The sequence below is a fragment of the Drosophila melanogaster genome, chromosome 3L (assembly GCF_000001215.4).
Source record: "Drosophila melanogaster chromosome 3L".
In the NCBI taxonomy this organism is placed as follows: Eukaryota; Metazoa; Arthropoda; class Insecta; order Diptera; family Drosophilidae; genus Drosophila; species Drosophila melanogaster.
The window spans coordinates 1,345,932-1,358,691 of NT_037436.4; the positions used below are offsets into that span (position 1 = coordinate 1,345,932).

Here is a 12,760-nt window from a genome sequence, read left to right on the forward strand (position 1 = left end):
GTTCTACTCACTTGAACCATCGCCGCACAAAGTTCTGGTAGGTCTCGAGACGGACGAGCTCCACGGTGAGTTTGACGTGGGGCAGTTTCAGGGCCTTGTCGGCTCCCATCTCGTTGGGCCAGTAGAGGTGGCACTTGATCTGTTTCTTCTCCATCAGCTTGTTGAGCATGAGAACTGCTCTGGACTTCTGCTCCCATACCATCAGCCAGAAGTGGCCCACTGTGTCCACCAGCGGTCCTTGGGTCAGGATGTACTGGCGCTCGGCGCGCTCCAGCTAGAAAGGATTGATTGATCGCATTAGGCGTTTAATTAGGGGTGTGTGTATGCATTAAAAACGTGACCCACCTGAACCAGGTTCGCATTGATGTAGTCTACGCTGCCGCGCTTCAAAACAATGCGGGAATGATCGTACGGATTCACATCCCGATAGCGATTCAGGCCGCGGTTCGTGTGGCGTTCCGATTCCGAGGTGCTGAACTGCTTCTCCTTCGCCTCCCGGTCGCAGGTCTCACAAATTTCCTGGAATTCCGAAAAGAGCGATTAGTACAATCGAAACTACCCATAACAACAAAGGTTGAGGTGGTATTAAAATTCGGTCGCTTTACTGACAACTTATCAGTCAATTTGCAGGCGGTAATTCAGGGGATTTTGTGAGATTTGCGCTATTTACCTAAGCGTTCCAGACCCCAGAAGACAACTACTATAGTGTCTTACTGGAAGATCTCTTCTTTCTGGTACAAAATTCGTAAAAAATATAGTTTTCGTGTTACTCAATTATCTAAGACAGTAATAAGACCAAAAGTTCAAACTAATTAAACATTTATGCATGAAATGACCCAACGAATTCTTCGATACAAGAGCAAACAGCAAATAGCAGTGCACAATAGTATTGAATGGCATTGTTAAAACGAATATCAGAGCTTCCTTTTAGAACCATACAAACTGAGAAACTGTAAGGCGCAATTAAGCTTTTTACGATTTGTGTTCCGAGAAAATGAAAACGTTCAGACTCATAATGGTCTGATAATAACTAGTTTTAAAGTGATACATTTGTTTGACTGACTCGCAAACAAATTGTCAAGAAACGAATTGATAAGATCCTGTTAGAAGAATGCTAGAATGTTACAGAAATCGAATTTGTTTTTTTCCATGGGGGTTGCCCCCTTTGCAGTGATTCATCACTTGGCCCAGCGACAAGGGGCTCCTCCGGATTGGCAAACCCTGCGATTGAAGCGATAGTAGATACATGTAAGGGGCATCGGACTGGGAGGGAACCATGCGGCATATGAAAAGCCCACCCAGTCTACATAGCGGGCGTGACTAATTAGCCATGCGATGTTGGTGATGGCGATGGCAAAGCAAGCTGTCGGTAATGGCATTATCTTGGGCATGACCGGTGCGGCATTATCAGCAGTGTGAACGGGGAATTGCTGGCGCAGCTGAAAGTGGCCCCGCCAATTGAACCATCGAATCCGACTACCGAACCGTTAACAAGGTCAATGGCAACCACCTGGCGACGACAAGTGCTCCTTAAACTCGGCTCAAAGCTAATCACATGCATGCGGTGATGAGTAACCATTTAATATGGTTACCCATCAGCTCGCGTTGATTGCAGCTCGAAAATCAGTTGTTAATTGTCAGTTCGTCATGTTTCAACAATGAATCAGCTGCAAATTCTGCAGCTGACCTGTTATGAAATAACTTTAAAGAGTCATATTTTTACGTAATCTCCAAATCTGAGACGGGCTAATGACCGATAAGGAAGCTTTTCAAAGAGCAAAATCTCAATGGCTATCGCTACATTTGATAATTCGTAATTAGAAACGGAAAGAAATCCATGGTTGCACTTAATATTTCTCGAAACTCCTCAACTCAATAGCATTTCTACAATCACCTATTTAAGGTCTGATAATCGACGAGTCACGTGAGAATACGCGCAGATAATTGAGCTGCTTTATTTAAATGTTTGCCAATGATAAAGACTTTCAGTGTACTTATGATGTATAAAGTTGTATTCCTTGTACTATATCAAACTAGATATGATATATAAAATCAACAATCCATCCGGAACTTATGTAAATCCATAGCTTGGATTGGATTCATTCTGATGGAGAAAACAGTTCTTCGGCTCCGTTGAACATTAAGTCTTGGGCCGTTTACCAGCTACATACTGTTTTTTATGCTCGGTGGCTATCCAGGTGACCCTTCTAAACGGAGTGGCGAAATCCAAGCGAAGGCGCGGAAATCTCGGGGGCTTTGGTTTCCAAAGCGTGTCGTGCAAACCGTTTTATGGTTATTATGTTTCTGCTTTACCTTGCAACGCTCGAAGGAAATCGAGAAACAGTAACAAAAACATTGCATGCACGCAGAGCACAATTGCAACGATGGATAAAGACTTCTTGGCCAATACGAATTTGACATACCCTTTCACACACACTATGCGAGTTAACAAGTTTCATATTTCATAAAATCTGGCTTGACTGTTTCCAGAGAAACGAAAAAGAAGACGGTCACCTGTTGATACCAACGACTGGTAAGGACTATAACACCCTCTGGCAGGGTATAGCTGTGGAGGAGCTTCGTCACAGTCCACGGAGGTTGTCATAATGGGACGGAGTGGGTTGGGTGGGATGTTGATGGAACGGATGGATCGAGAAGGCGCTAGGTATGAGCTGATAGGCGGGGAGGGGCGGCGAGTTGAGAAGACCCAGTGTAACGCACTTCGTTCAATGGAAATGATTAAACATAAAGCAAAGCATAGCAAAACAATACGGTCCGAATGCGTCACTGCGTTTTTGGCTACAGTCCAAATCCCCTATGATGGGCTATCATATGGCAAATGTCAAATAAATTGGAAGTTTTAATGATAACCACAAAATTAGTTGTACCGTTTATGTTCACACATATTTGCGATTTATTAATTCTTAGAAGAATGTGTTTTGGAATTTCTATAATAAAGACAGATAAGTGCCTATAATGGATTATAATTTTCTTCAGAAATGTAGTAGCATGCACAGCTAAATGTTATTAAAGTAAAAATTGGGGTAGGTCGGTCTTATTCATAAAGTAATCATCGAAAAATGTGATGTTTTCACATTGATCATAGTTGTTTTTCATTGCAACAAAAATGAGTCAACGTTTACATGCTATGGAACATATAAAATTCAGCGAATTTAGATGAATTTCACGAAAGTAATATTATCAAGCTGAAAACTATTTATGATTTAATGAGAAAATATGATTAAAGAAAGTTTATTGAAATCTCACTTTGGCCTAACAAGATCGTCTTAGTCAAGTTGCACTGTATTTCAGTGGAAATGGCTGGTAGCTATTTTCCAGTCAGTTTCGACGCACAATTGCGGGCTGCCTTCCAGTTAGCTGGAAAATTAGATTATCCTCGACGCGAGCACAAAGGATGACGAACGAGGATGCCGAGGAGCGGGTCCAGAAACGAGATATTTCTACACACGACCATATACTGTGTCATCCTAACTGCGGAGTGGAATTCCGTGAAATCCCAATTCAAGTGAGTGGAAGCGCTGAAAGAGGCACAGAGGAACAGAGGAGGAGGAGTAGCAGCTGAAGACAGTTCGCCGGAACTGGCTATAAAGAACGAGTGGAGGTGGAGGAGGAGAGAAGAAGGGGCAAGGAGAGGATTCCGACTCCAATTCCGACAGGCAACCAGAAGCAGCCCAAAGCGAGACTCAAAAAACCAGACGCATGCCCTTTGTGCCCCTGTGTGCGTGAGCCTCTCTCTCCTGCTCAACGCGAGCGGGTGTGTGTGTGTGTGCGCGCGTTAGAGGAGTTCTTCAGTGGAGAGCACTGTCACCCCTCCACGAATTGTATTTTGTTTTTGGGGGACGGCAATCACAAACACAACGAGCTTCCCAGAAATCGCCTCCAATTTGATTTGGCCAAACGAGAATTCGCGGAATAGCTCAAGCGCTCTATTGATAGTCAAAGGAAAGCGTTTTTGGGGAAAGGTATGGCAGAATAACAAGCATAAATATGCCAAATACAGGCCAATACACACGCACGAACTCACACACACACGCGTTCGATGGAGAATGCAAAGTAAAGTGCAGCAGGTGTGCGTGTATGTGTGTTGGTGCTATTCTGTTTGTACATTCTTTTCCATGGGTTTTTGTTTTTGGCCAAAGCCTGGCTGTTAAAGCAACAACTGCAACAACAACAGCACTGACACACAATACACACGCACACACGTAAAGCTCGCCGCTGCACTGGTGTTGGTGGTGGAGGCATCTGCAGAAGCCTTTTGCGCACTCATCACATTTTCGTGGAAATCGGAGCGCCAAGGAGCTGTGGAAAGGTGTATACTCCGCATCCGTTGCGAATCCTTGGCGAATCGAACTGTGCCACAATCATTCGTCCAGTTTGTAACCAGTTTTCAGTGCAGTCGCAGTTGTTGTTGCCAATTACCTTGTAGAAGCGATGCCATTGCGGCCCCTTGTCCTTGTACTCCGCCTCGATTTGCAGACGGGCAGCGGCCGCCGACCCACTCCCACTCGTTTTCTGCTCGCTCATTGTGCACACTTTGCTGCGATTTGTTCCGATTTAATAACTTTTAATTTGGTTATCAGGCGGCTGGTTAATTTCAGAGGAGAACTAGAGCTGGACAACTCACGACAGTGTCGATGTATCGAATATTTGAGCTTGCGAAATACTATCGGTATTTGCAGTGCGATACCGAGTGATAGTTCGATTGTACATCACTATATTGATCGCATTACATATTATATTCTCTTATGGTGATTCCTATTTACAAATGCAAGCCAAACACAATATATTGTATCTGCGACATTATTATTCTGAAATATTAGTTACGTCTATCGATATTTTCACCATCAAATAATGTGACCAGGCGCTGTAGAGCAATAGAACACATACTGAAACTAAAGTGCTTGCGCAGAAATTAGAACTTTACTGAAACATAATATAACATTCGGGATAAGTTTTCTATAATTTATATAAAATTAAATACTTAACTAAAGACATAACAATATAAAAACAATTGAAATAAAATATTTTAAATAAAAATAAAATAAAAAAAATAAAATAAAATATTTTAAAAGTAAAATAGAAAAATTCTGATAAGAAAATTGGGTTCAAATACTTTAAAATACCGATATTACAATCGCTCATCGTTGACCAGTGTTATCGAGTAATACCAAAAGTATCGAATCAACAACTGTTACCCAATTTATTAATAACAACAGAAAGAAGCCAAAGCAAAATGCTGACCCGCGTGTTCCGCCTAGTGCACGACAGGCGCCTGAGTGTGCCTGTCCTGCGTTGCTTCCACCACGAGTTCTCCAAGCCGCCACAACAGGCAGCGAAGGGCCAGGAAATCGAAGGCAATCCCGAAAAGACTTTGGTTGCCGGCGTGCAAGACAAGTACAAAATATTCCGCGATGAGGAAGCCACGGAGATTTTTGATGTGGAAGAGGCACGCCACCAGGAGCAGCAACTTCCAGAGCCGGACCTGGAGCTGGATCACTATTACGGCCTCAATTTAAAGCGTAGGTTGGCAATCGTCCAGGGAGAGCAGAAATTTAAGCCTTTGTTTCCCTTTGCAGGAGGTGTTCGCGGAGTGTTCGACGTTGAGGACTTGGTGGAGCTGCTCCGCAAGGAGAATGTGGACGACATATTCGTCTGCTACGTGCCGGAGAACCTGAAGTACGTTGACCACCTGGTGGTTTGCAGTGGTCGCAGTTACCGACACATGCTGTCCACCGCGGAGTTCGTGCGCCGAATGTTCAAGATCAAGCGGGGCAAGGGTGACATATTGCCGCGCATCGAGGGCGATAAGAGCCGGGATTGGATGGCCATGGACTTGGGTGGGTATTGAAATAAATGCATATTCCGGTTTCTCCGCTCTAACACGTTCCGTTTCCTTTTAGGCAACATTGCCCTGCACATATTTTCACCGAGTGCTCGCGAGGAATACGATCTGGAGTCGCTGTGGGCCATTGGCTCCGAATTCGACCGCGAAAGCCAAAAACCCACCAATCCCTATGGCGATATTTTCATGGCTCAAACACCCCTTTCTTTCGTAGACAAATCGAAACTAAAGACGTAAAATAATACATTTCACTATTAATAAAAAAAAACTCTTTAGAGCTGCGTACGTGCGAGATCACTTGCAGTGTGATTTGGAAAAACAATAAGGTATGAATAAATATTTCGTGTCAGACTTGTTATTCTCGTGTCACGGCCAAAATAACTATGCGATCGCCCATCTCTAGTTTCTTACTGGGTGCATTCGCTCAGGCAGCCATCTTTAAAATAACTGTAATTTTTATTAACATCGAGCTCTAATAGGGCAATAATAGCCATAATCCGTCAGAATATGACAGCAGTATTTCCAAACAGGAGCTAAATTCTTTTGTAGATGGCCAAGCGACGCTAGCGCCACCTATTTCTGAAAATCTGATAATAACAAGTGCGCACTAAAGTATACTGCAAAAAATGAAAATAACTCTTCTTTTCAGAGAATAAAGGCAGATTCCCTTATATCTATGAAATGTCACAATCAAATTGTTATATATTTGATATGTGATGTATTTTAATTTGTCTTTATCGAATATTGTCGGTATATCTGGTTGTAGCAACGCGTCGGAACATTTTCTCCATTCAACTGGAAGATGCAACAATAGACAGTTAATCCTGTAATTTAGGGTTTTAATAACTTTAAGAAGCCGTACAGTTTGATAGATAACAAATTGTAATAAAAACGCAAAATAATATATTATGAACCAGAAAGCATTCCAATGATTTTATACTTCACAATCGAATTTCCCATTCATTCAGAGAAAGCCATTAAACTCAAATCTCAATGGCTCGAATATATCCTGCGGCGTTTTTTAACGACTGTTTGCTCAAAATATAAATACGCCCACTCAACGATGTTCATTGTGTTTTTATAGTCATCGGGCGAGGTGTGAACAAGGCTGTTTTCAGCACATTGATTTGTGGATTTGCACCGGCCAGCGGAATGCTGAATGAAATTGGAAAATCAGGGAACTAGGGTCCAAGAAGGAGATCCTCCTGGCATTTGGAAATCATTTCTTCGCAGGCCATCAGCGCCAGTTGCGTCACGAGGAGAATTCGAACTTAATATTTTTAAAATACGTTTTCGAAAATAAGTTATCGATGGTGTTTATGAAAACAAACAATGGCCAGTCCGGCGAACGGTGCGATAATCCAATGAGCCAAAGAGCCAGACGGACGCCAATTGGCCGACACATGATAGGCGTTAAATTTTATGAAATTGCTGAAAATCTTGAAATGCCAATTAACGGCTTTAATACAATTTGTCGACGTCAATCAGCAATGATGGAGCAGCGAGTGGAGTGAGGAGGATTGGGCTACGGCCGCTCGTTTCACTTTTCCACTTGGCCATGTGATGTGATATGGGAGGAACTTTCCGCTGGGGGATTTGGCGCGTCCATAATCAGCCCATAATCGCCGTATCGATGGGTTGAAAAACAAATTCCCTGGCCCGATGGGTCAGAGGTGAGCGAGAAGAAGTGCTGATGTTACATCTCATCACCTGGCAGATGCGGGGCATGGAAGGGGGCATATATGGAATCGATTAAATATGCTTTAATGGCCTGACAAGGGGTCAGCAGTTGTTGAGATCTGCCGTCATCAGTTTGGCTGCATAAAATGTAAATCTGATCACCAATCAAAGCTAGTAAGTGTGGATTAAATGCTTGATTGGCACGTATTAATGATACAATGTTAGTTACTAACTAATGCTGGCCATCTAGTAACTATAAGATAATGGAAATAATGAGCTAAGATAAGATTTGAGGCCTATTTCTCATCCTCAAGAACGACGCACAACATTAAACCTTTTTGATTATGTTCTCAGTTGTTTGATCTGAAAAACTCTTTCTTTGAAAAATCATAGTGTTTATCCGTCAGAATATTAGATTATTCTAACAATCAGACCAAGACGGGAACCACCGGAATATAACTCTGCGCCAAGTGGACTCATTATTTGCCGTATGTGGGGGCGTTGGGCGAAAAGAAGGCGCAATTTTCCCGATAAATACAAATAAATAAAGCCGCGTGGAGCAGACAAAAAAAAAACACAAACGCACAGAGCAGCTCCTGGTCCATCAACCAGGTCATCGCGAGATTCTGCACTCGCAGCTGAATTCTTCGTAGAAATGTGATTACCACCCACTGATCTGTAGACAGACGGGTTAGAAAGGGATGCAGGTCGGGCAAACGACCAGTTGAGCGATCCAAGTGACGTCACTGTGCTGGCGATGATGATGCAGCCACTTAGATCCCACGGCCACAAAACCAGATAAATAATTCCCACCCCAGAATAATAAATAAATATATTTAAGCGCGTGAGAGGATCGGTGACGTTAGCGCCACGTCATCGACAGCGTCGTGTGCCCCCGAGTTTATACATATTTGCATTCGGTTGGTTTCTCTGTGGGCCCTCCGATATCCGGGCTCCCCGATGCCGCTACCAGGTCGTGGGGAAAACTGATTCTATTTTCGGCGGATTGCACGAGAGTTTATTTCAATCGGCGGGCAGGTAAACAAACAACATCGCCAAAATCACCGCCATCCTCATTAGGCTAGGGGATCACTTAATAATGTTCTATACTTGATGCCGTGACGAAGTGGATCTTCCATGGACCCAAAATCGAGTGGGTGGGTGGATGGGTGTACTGGGCTGGTGGTTTCCTCCAAATGGCCACTGAGTGATTGGCAATTTATTACAAAACAACTCAGCTTTCTGTTGAAATAATATTTCAAATCAACTTTCTGCAGAACTGGGTCCATAATCACGGGGTTGTTTCCACTAATGTTAAGTTCCTTGAACTCGTTTTCCTCGAGTTAATTAATGAATCCATAAGGTGAATTATGATTAAGAAGATATTTGATCGAGTTCTGGAAACTTCTGTCGATTTGGATTCATTTGTATATCAAGATTTCGACAAAGATTTGCTATTCTCCTAATGATTCTATCATTAACTTGATTGCTTATTCTTATGTATATATTCAAGAATCTTTCCATCTGAACTAAGTTTCACTGTATGTTGTGTTGAACTTCTTTATGTTGATTTGGAGGCTCCCTTTTCATCATCCTTTCACTTTACTTTCCATTTTGAGTGTGACACTTTCTTGTTTTAGTTTCCCCCAATAACGCGTTCAACTCAATTTCTTCTTTCTGCAGAAACTAATCCCGATTCTTGTGCCGCAGCACGTGTCCTGGCATTCCGTTCCAGGATATATCCGCACGCATGGGTTCCCTGCACTCGGATTCAGATCTAGATTCAGAGAACAGCTCCCCACGGTTTTCCGCTTTTCCGCTTTTTCGGGCTGTGCGTGCAGCTGAGCCTAATCCGCGGGTTAGTTCCCAACCTGAAGGGCAACCCCGGCTGCTGTCCAGGGATTCCCCCGGCAAACTTCGTGGCCAGTCACCATGATGTGGCGAATTCTGAGCTTCCCCAGTTCGACAAACAAATTAACAGCGAAAGAACATGATGGCTGGGCCATCGAGACGCGCCCCTTTTCGGCATTGGATTTCCCGCCCTGCTCCTGATTCCCAAGTCCCTGTCCTGGACATCGCTGCTTGTGGTCATAATACGCGTAATTTTCCCTTTTGTGGCGATGCGGCGTGTCCTTGGCTGCTGCTTTCACATAATGACTTTTGATTACTGCGCCATTAAGCATTCTCTTGAATTCGCAGTGACTGTTTATCCTGCTGCTCTGTACATCTGTTTGATTTTTCCATTCGAAAGCGATGGGCTTGGCCATGACCCTTGGCAGGATGTCCACGTTGCCAGAGGAACTAGTTAAATGGATCTGTCGAGAGGGTAGGTAAATCATTTTGCTAATTCGTTTTGCATTCAATGCCAATTCAGAGAGCGGGCGCACATTTCCCCCAATTAAATTGTTTCGCCTCACTTTTAACTCAATTGCGTTTACGGAGTTCGTTTCCCTGAATTGTTTACGGCTTTTCACAGCGCATTCTTAGCATAATTTGCTGGCCTGTCAGTGGCTGCTTAGTAAAAGTCAAAGAACTAGTGAAGAAGACCTTCGTCCATTTGGTGCGCCTCACATCCTGCAACGCCATCCATAAATTAGGCAAGTTTTTCAATAAACTGCACAAGTTGCGCATACGACGCGTGTTCCTCCCTCGAGAGGAAACGAGGTGGCTAAAGACGAAGCCAACTAGGTGCAGCAAATATTGCCACATCAATTGCGGCTGCCACGCCCTTCTAACCGCACACACACATGCCGCCCCCCCTCCCCCCACTTGCACATCAATTTCGGAGTGCATACACAGAAGAAAAAAAGAAGATCTCTAGTTATGAGTATATACAACTTACTAGAGCTTCATTAGCTATTTGAACCAACCTATTGATTCCAAATTAACCACACAAGTTTTTTGTCGCAGTGTAAGACTATTTCCACAGCTTAAACAAGACTGTGAGCGAAGTTCCAGCCCTGGGCTCCCATAATTCCCCATCAGACTCGACTGCAATTTCCAACTGTCTCGCAGGTCGCAGTTCAGGCAGGCATTACAAGACTGCTTGTGTAATCTTCGGGACAAAAAGTTATTTGCCCAAATGGAAGTCGTCGGTGCGATTTCCTCTGTTAGCCAAAGTACATTTCCTTCTCGAATCACCTGCTCTTTATGTTTAATTCTGTTTTTGTTAGGCGCCTCATCCATTTCGCTGCACACAAAAAACTTTCCTCGCCCGAAAGTTCTTCGCCCGGAAGTTTGTTCAGTTTTCAGGTGTCAAAATCAATTTTGGAGCTGCGATAAAAGGCTGGGAAGCTGAGAAAGCTGGGAAGCTGAGAAAGCTGGGAAACTGGCAAGGAAACTTGCGCGTACCTCTGCGAAAAGGAATGCTAATTATTCAGATTAATGGAAAACAATCGCGAAAAGTCGTAAAAGGGAGTAGCTGTGCGGAAATGCTGCTCAGTTTTTGCGTAACTCTCGGGGATTTTCCGGGGTGGACAGGACTAATTAAAAGCGACACTCGCGCTGCATTTAATTTAATTCCCGCCAATGTCCGTCCATCAATCATGCAATCACAGCCCCTCCATCCATTCCTCAATCCATTCCTCCATCCTTCCCTCAATCCATTCCTCAATTCTTCATGCGGGCGGGCTACCGAACTCGATGTTTGAATAAATTCACTTTGCCCCTAATTGAATTGTAATTTTTCATAATCACTCCTAATCCGCATGTCATAATCTACATCGGCTGCATTGTCTGGTTAGCTAGTTAGCTGGTTTGCCTAGTTTGGCTGGTTAATTGAAATACATGGAGAGTGGATGCCAAACCGAAATCAAATCAAGATGACAGCGCCCAAAGTGCGGGACAAAATTGGAAAATGCTGGGAAAATTTCGAATTTCGTAATGGCCTGTGGCAAATGTGCGAGTTTCACAGCTTAGGAATATTTTATTTGCATTGTTATTTAAGGCCTCAAGTAGTTGCAGTTCATTACTTGAGCTTCTTGGGCTAATTTAAGCTTGGTATTGTCTAACATTTATGGCCAACAGACACAAAGGCTCAAATGTAATTGACATATTTGCAAGGGAATTTACATTTTACTAAGGAATCAAGACATAATGCATAAACATATTCAGCATGTAAATGCTTAGTAACAAATTCCACTACCCTAAGTTTTTGTTTCATAAAACAAATTATTGGTATTTACCTGGCACGACATTGTGGCATATGTCCGTGCCACATCCTTTTATTTAAACATTTCCCATTCGAGTTATCAATCCAATTATTAAACTGCCACTGAAGTGTCCTTTAAGGTCCTTTGATTCTCGACGACACAGCAGCCGAGCACTTAGATTGCAATTAGGCCCAAGTAGACTGGGGACTCCAATCGATTGCAACTCGCATCCTCGTGCCCCCCTGGCATATTGGCACCCTTCCCCTTGTCGCCGTTCGAAGCCGCTGAAAACCACCTGCCCGCATTGAAAACTGAGCGGCAAACACAGGCAGCAAATCCTGCAGACAATGGCGGCCGCCAAATCACACCTTGCTCCTGCTGCCCCTCCTCCGCCCTCTGTCATCTTGGCAAACAAAGTCTTCGGCAGGGTCGAGGTATAAGATGTAGGGATGCCAGGATGCAAGGATGCTAGGATAAGGAGCACACAAACACACACAAGCACACATGGGCTATCAACTCAATCGCAAACGGAATCGCAGTTGCATCGGCTCTGTTTGTGAACAACTCGAATTACCATTTCGATTCAGTTTTAATGAGATTTGTCGCCGACTGCTCTGCCCTGCCATCTCATCTCATCTTCATCTGCCAGGACGAGGAGCGTGCCAGAGGTCCTGCGTTCGAGGTTCTTCTGGGCCACAAGTTATCTGCATGGGCTGCTTGTAATATCGTGTTTTCCGCTCGTTAGCCTGCTTCTTTCTACGCTTTCTACCGCAGCTGAGACTGGTTCGGGCCAAGGGTAGCTGCACTGCCAGAAAAAAAAGAGGTTCCTTCTATAAATATACATTTCTAGCAGTATTAGAAACTTTCACTCAAGTGTTTACTCTTCAAATGGCAAAAGAGTGCAGATAGAATGAAAGTCCAACTTTTGTACCCACTTTTGTTCACAGTGCATCCATATTTTGTGGCGCATCCTTGGCGTTCCTCTTTATCAGCACGGCTGCATCTTTGTTACAAACATGTGACAGGCTGCAGTCCTGTCCTTTCTCCGCTGCTACCCTTTCCACGG

The 12,760-nt window shown here is 43.7% G+C and overlaps 2 protein-coding genes across 7 annotated transcripts in view; one reads left to right on the forward strand and one right to left on the reverse strand.

Annotated features, from left to right (window-relative positions):
- Ptp61F (Protein tyrosine phosphatase 61F) overlaps window positions 1–12,760 on the reverse strand; it is a 132,765-nt gene that overhangs the window by 3,439 nt on the left and 116,566 nt on the right. For 2 of the 5 annotated variants that reach the window (NM_057340.4, NM_057339.5), the window contains exons 1-3: window positions 4,441–4,668; window positions 346–519; window positions 12–274 (exon numbers count right to left, since the gene is read on the reverse strand). In NM_057340.4, coding sequence (NP_476688.1) covers window positions 12–274; window positions 346–519; window positions 4,441–4,545 — 542 coding nt within the window. In that variant the 5' untranslated portion in view covers window positions 4,546–4,668. Of the gene's footprint in view, window positions 1–11; window positions 275–345; window positions 520–3,267; window positions 3,612–4,440; window positions 4,669–12,760 lie in introns of those variants that run through there. The other 3 variants (NM_167874.2, NM_001274324.2, NM_167875.2) reach the window with 2 other exon arrangements.
- On the forward strand, window positions 5,185–6,922 carry CG9166 (uncharacterized protein). Of its 2 annotated transcripts, none has more exons than NM_138261.3 (3): window positions 5,185–5,540; window positions 5,598–5,858; window positions 5,922–6,922. In NM_138261.3, the coding sequence occupies exons 1-3, from the start codon at window positions 5,255–5,257 to the stop codon at window positions 6,098–6,100; spliced, it is 726 nt and encodes a 241-aa protein (NP_612105.1). In that variant the 5' UTR covers window positions 5,185–5,254; the 3' UTR covers window positions 6,101–6,922. The 2 variants fall into 2 exon arrangements, with proteins under 2 accessions (NP_612105.1, NP_001261254.1); NM_001274325.1 differs by having other exon boundaries at window positions 5,922–6,177.

Excerpts from the sequence above, each read along its gene's own strand:
- CG9166 (NM_138261.3), top strand. The coding sequence starts at position 5,255 with ATGCTGACCCGCGTGTTCCGCCTAGTGCACGACAGGCGCCTGAGTGTG. Across the intron at positions 5,541-5,597 it reads TTACGGCCTCAATTTAAAGC|GAGGTGTTCGCGGAGTGTTC; the intron begins GTAGGTTGGCAA and ends TTCCCTTTGCAG. Across the intron at positions 5,859-5,921 it reads TTGGATGGCCATGGACTTGG|GCAACATTGCCCTGCACATA; the intron begins GTGGGTATTGAA and ends GTTTCCTTTTAG.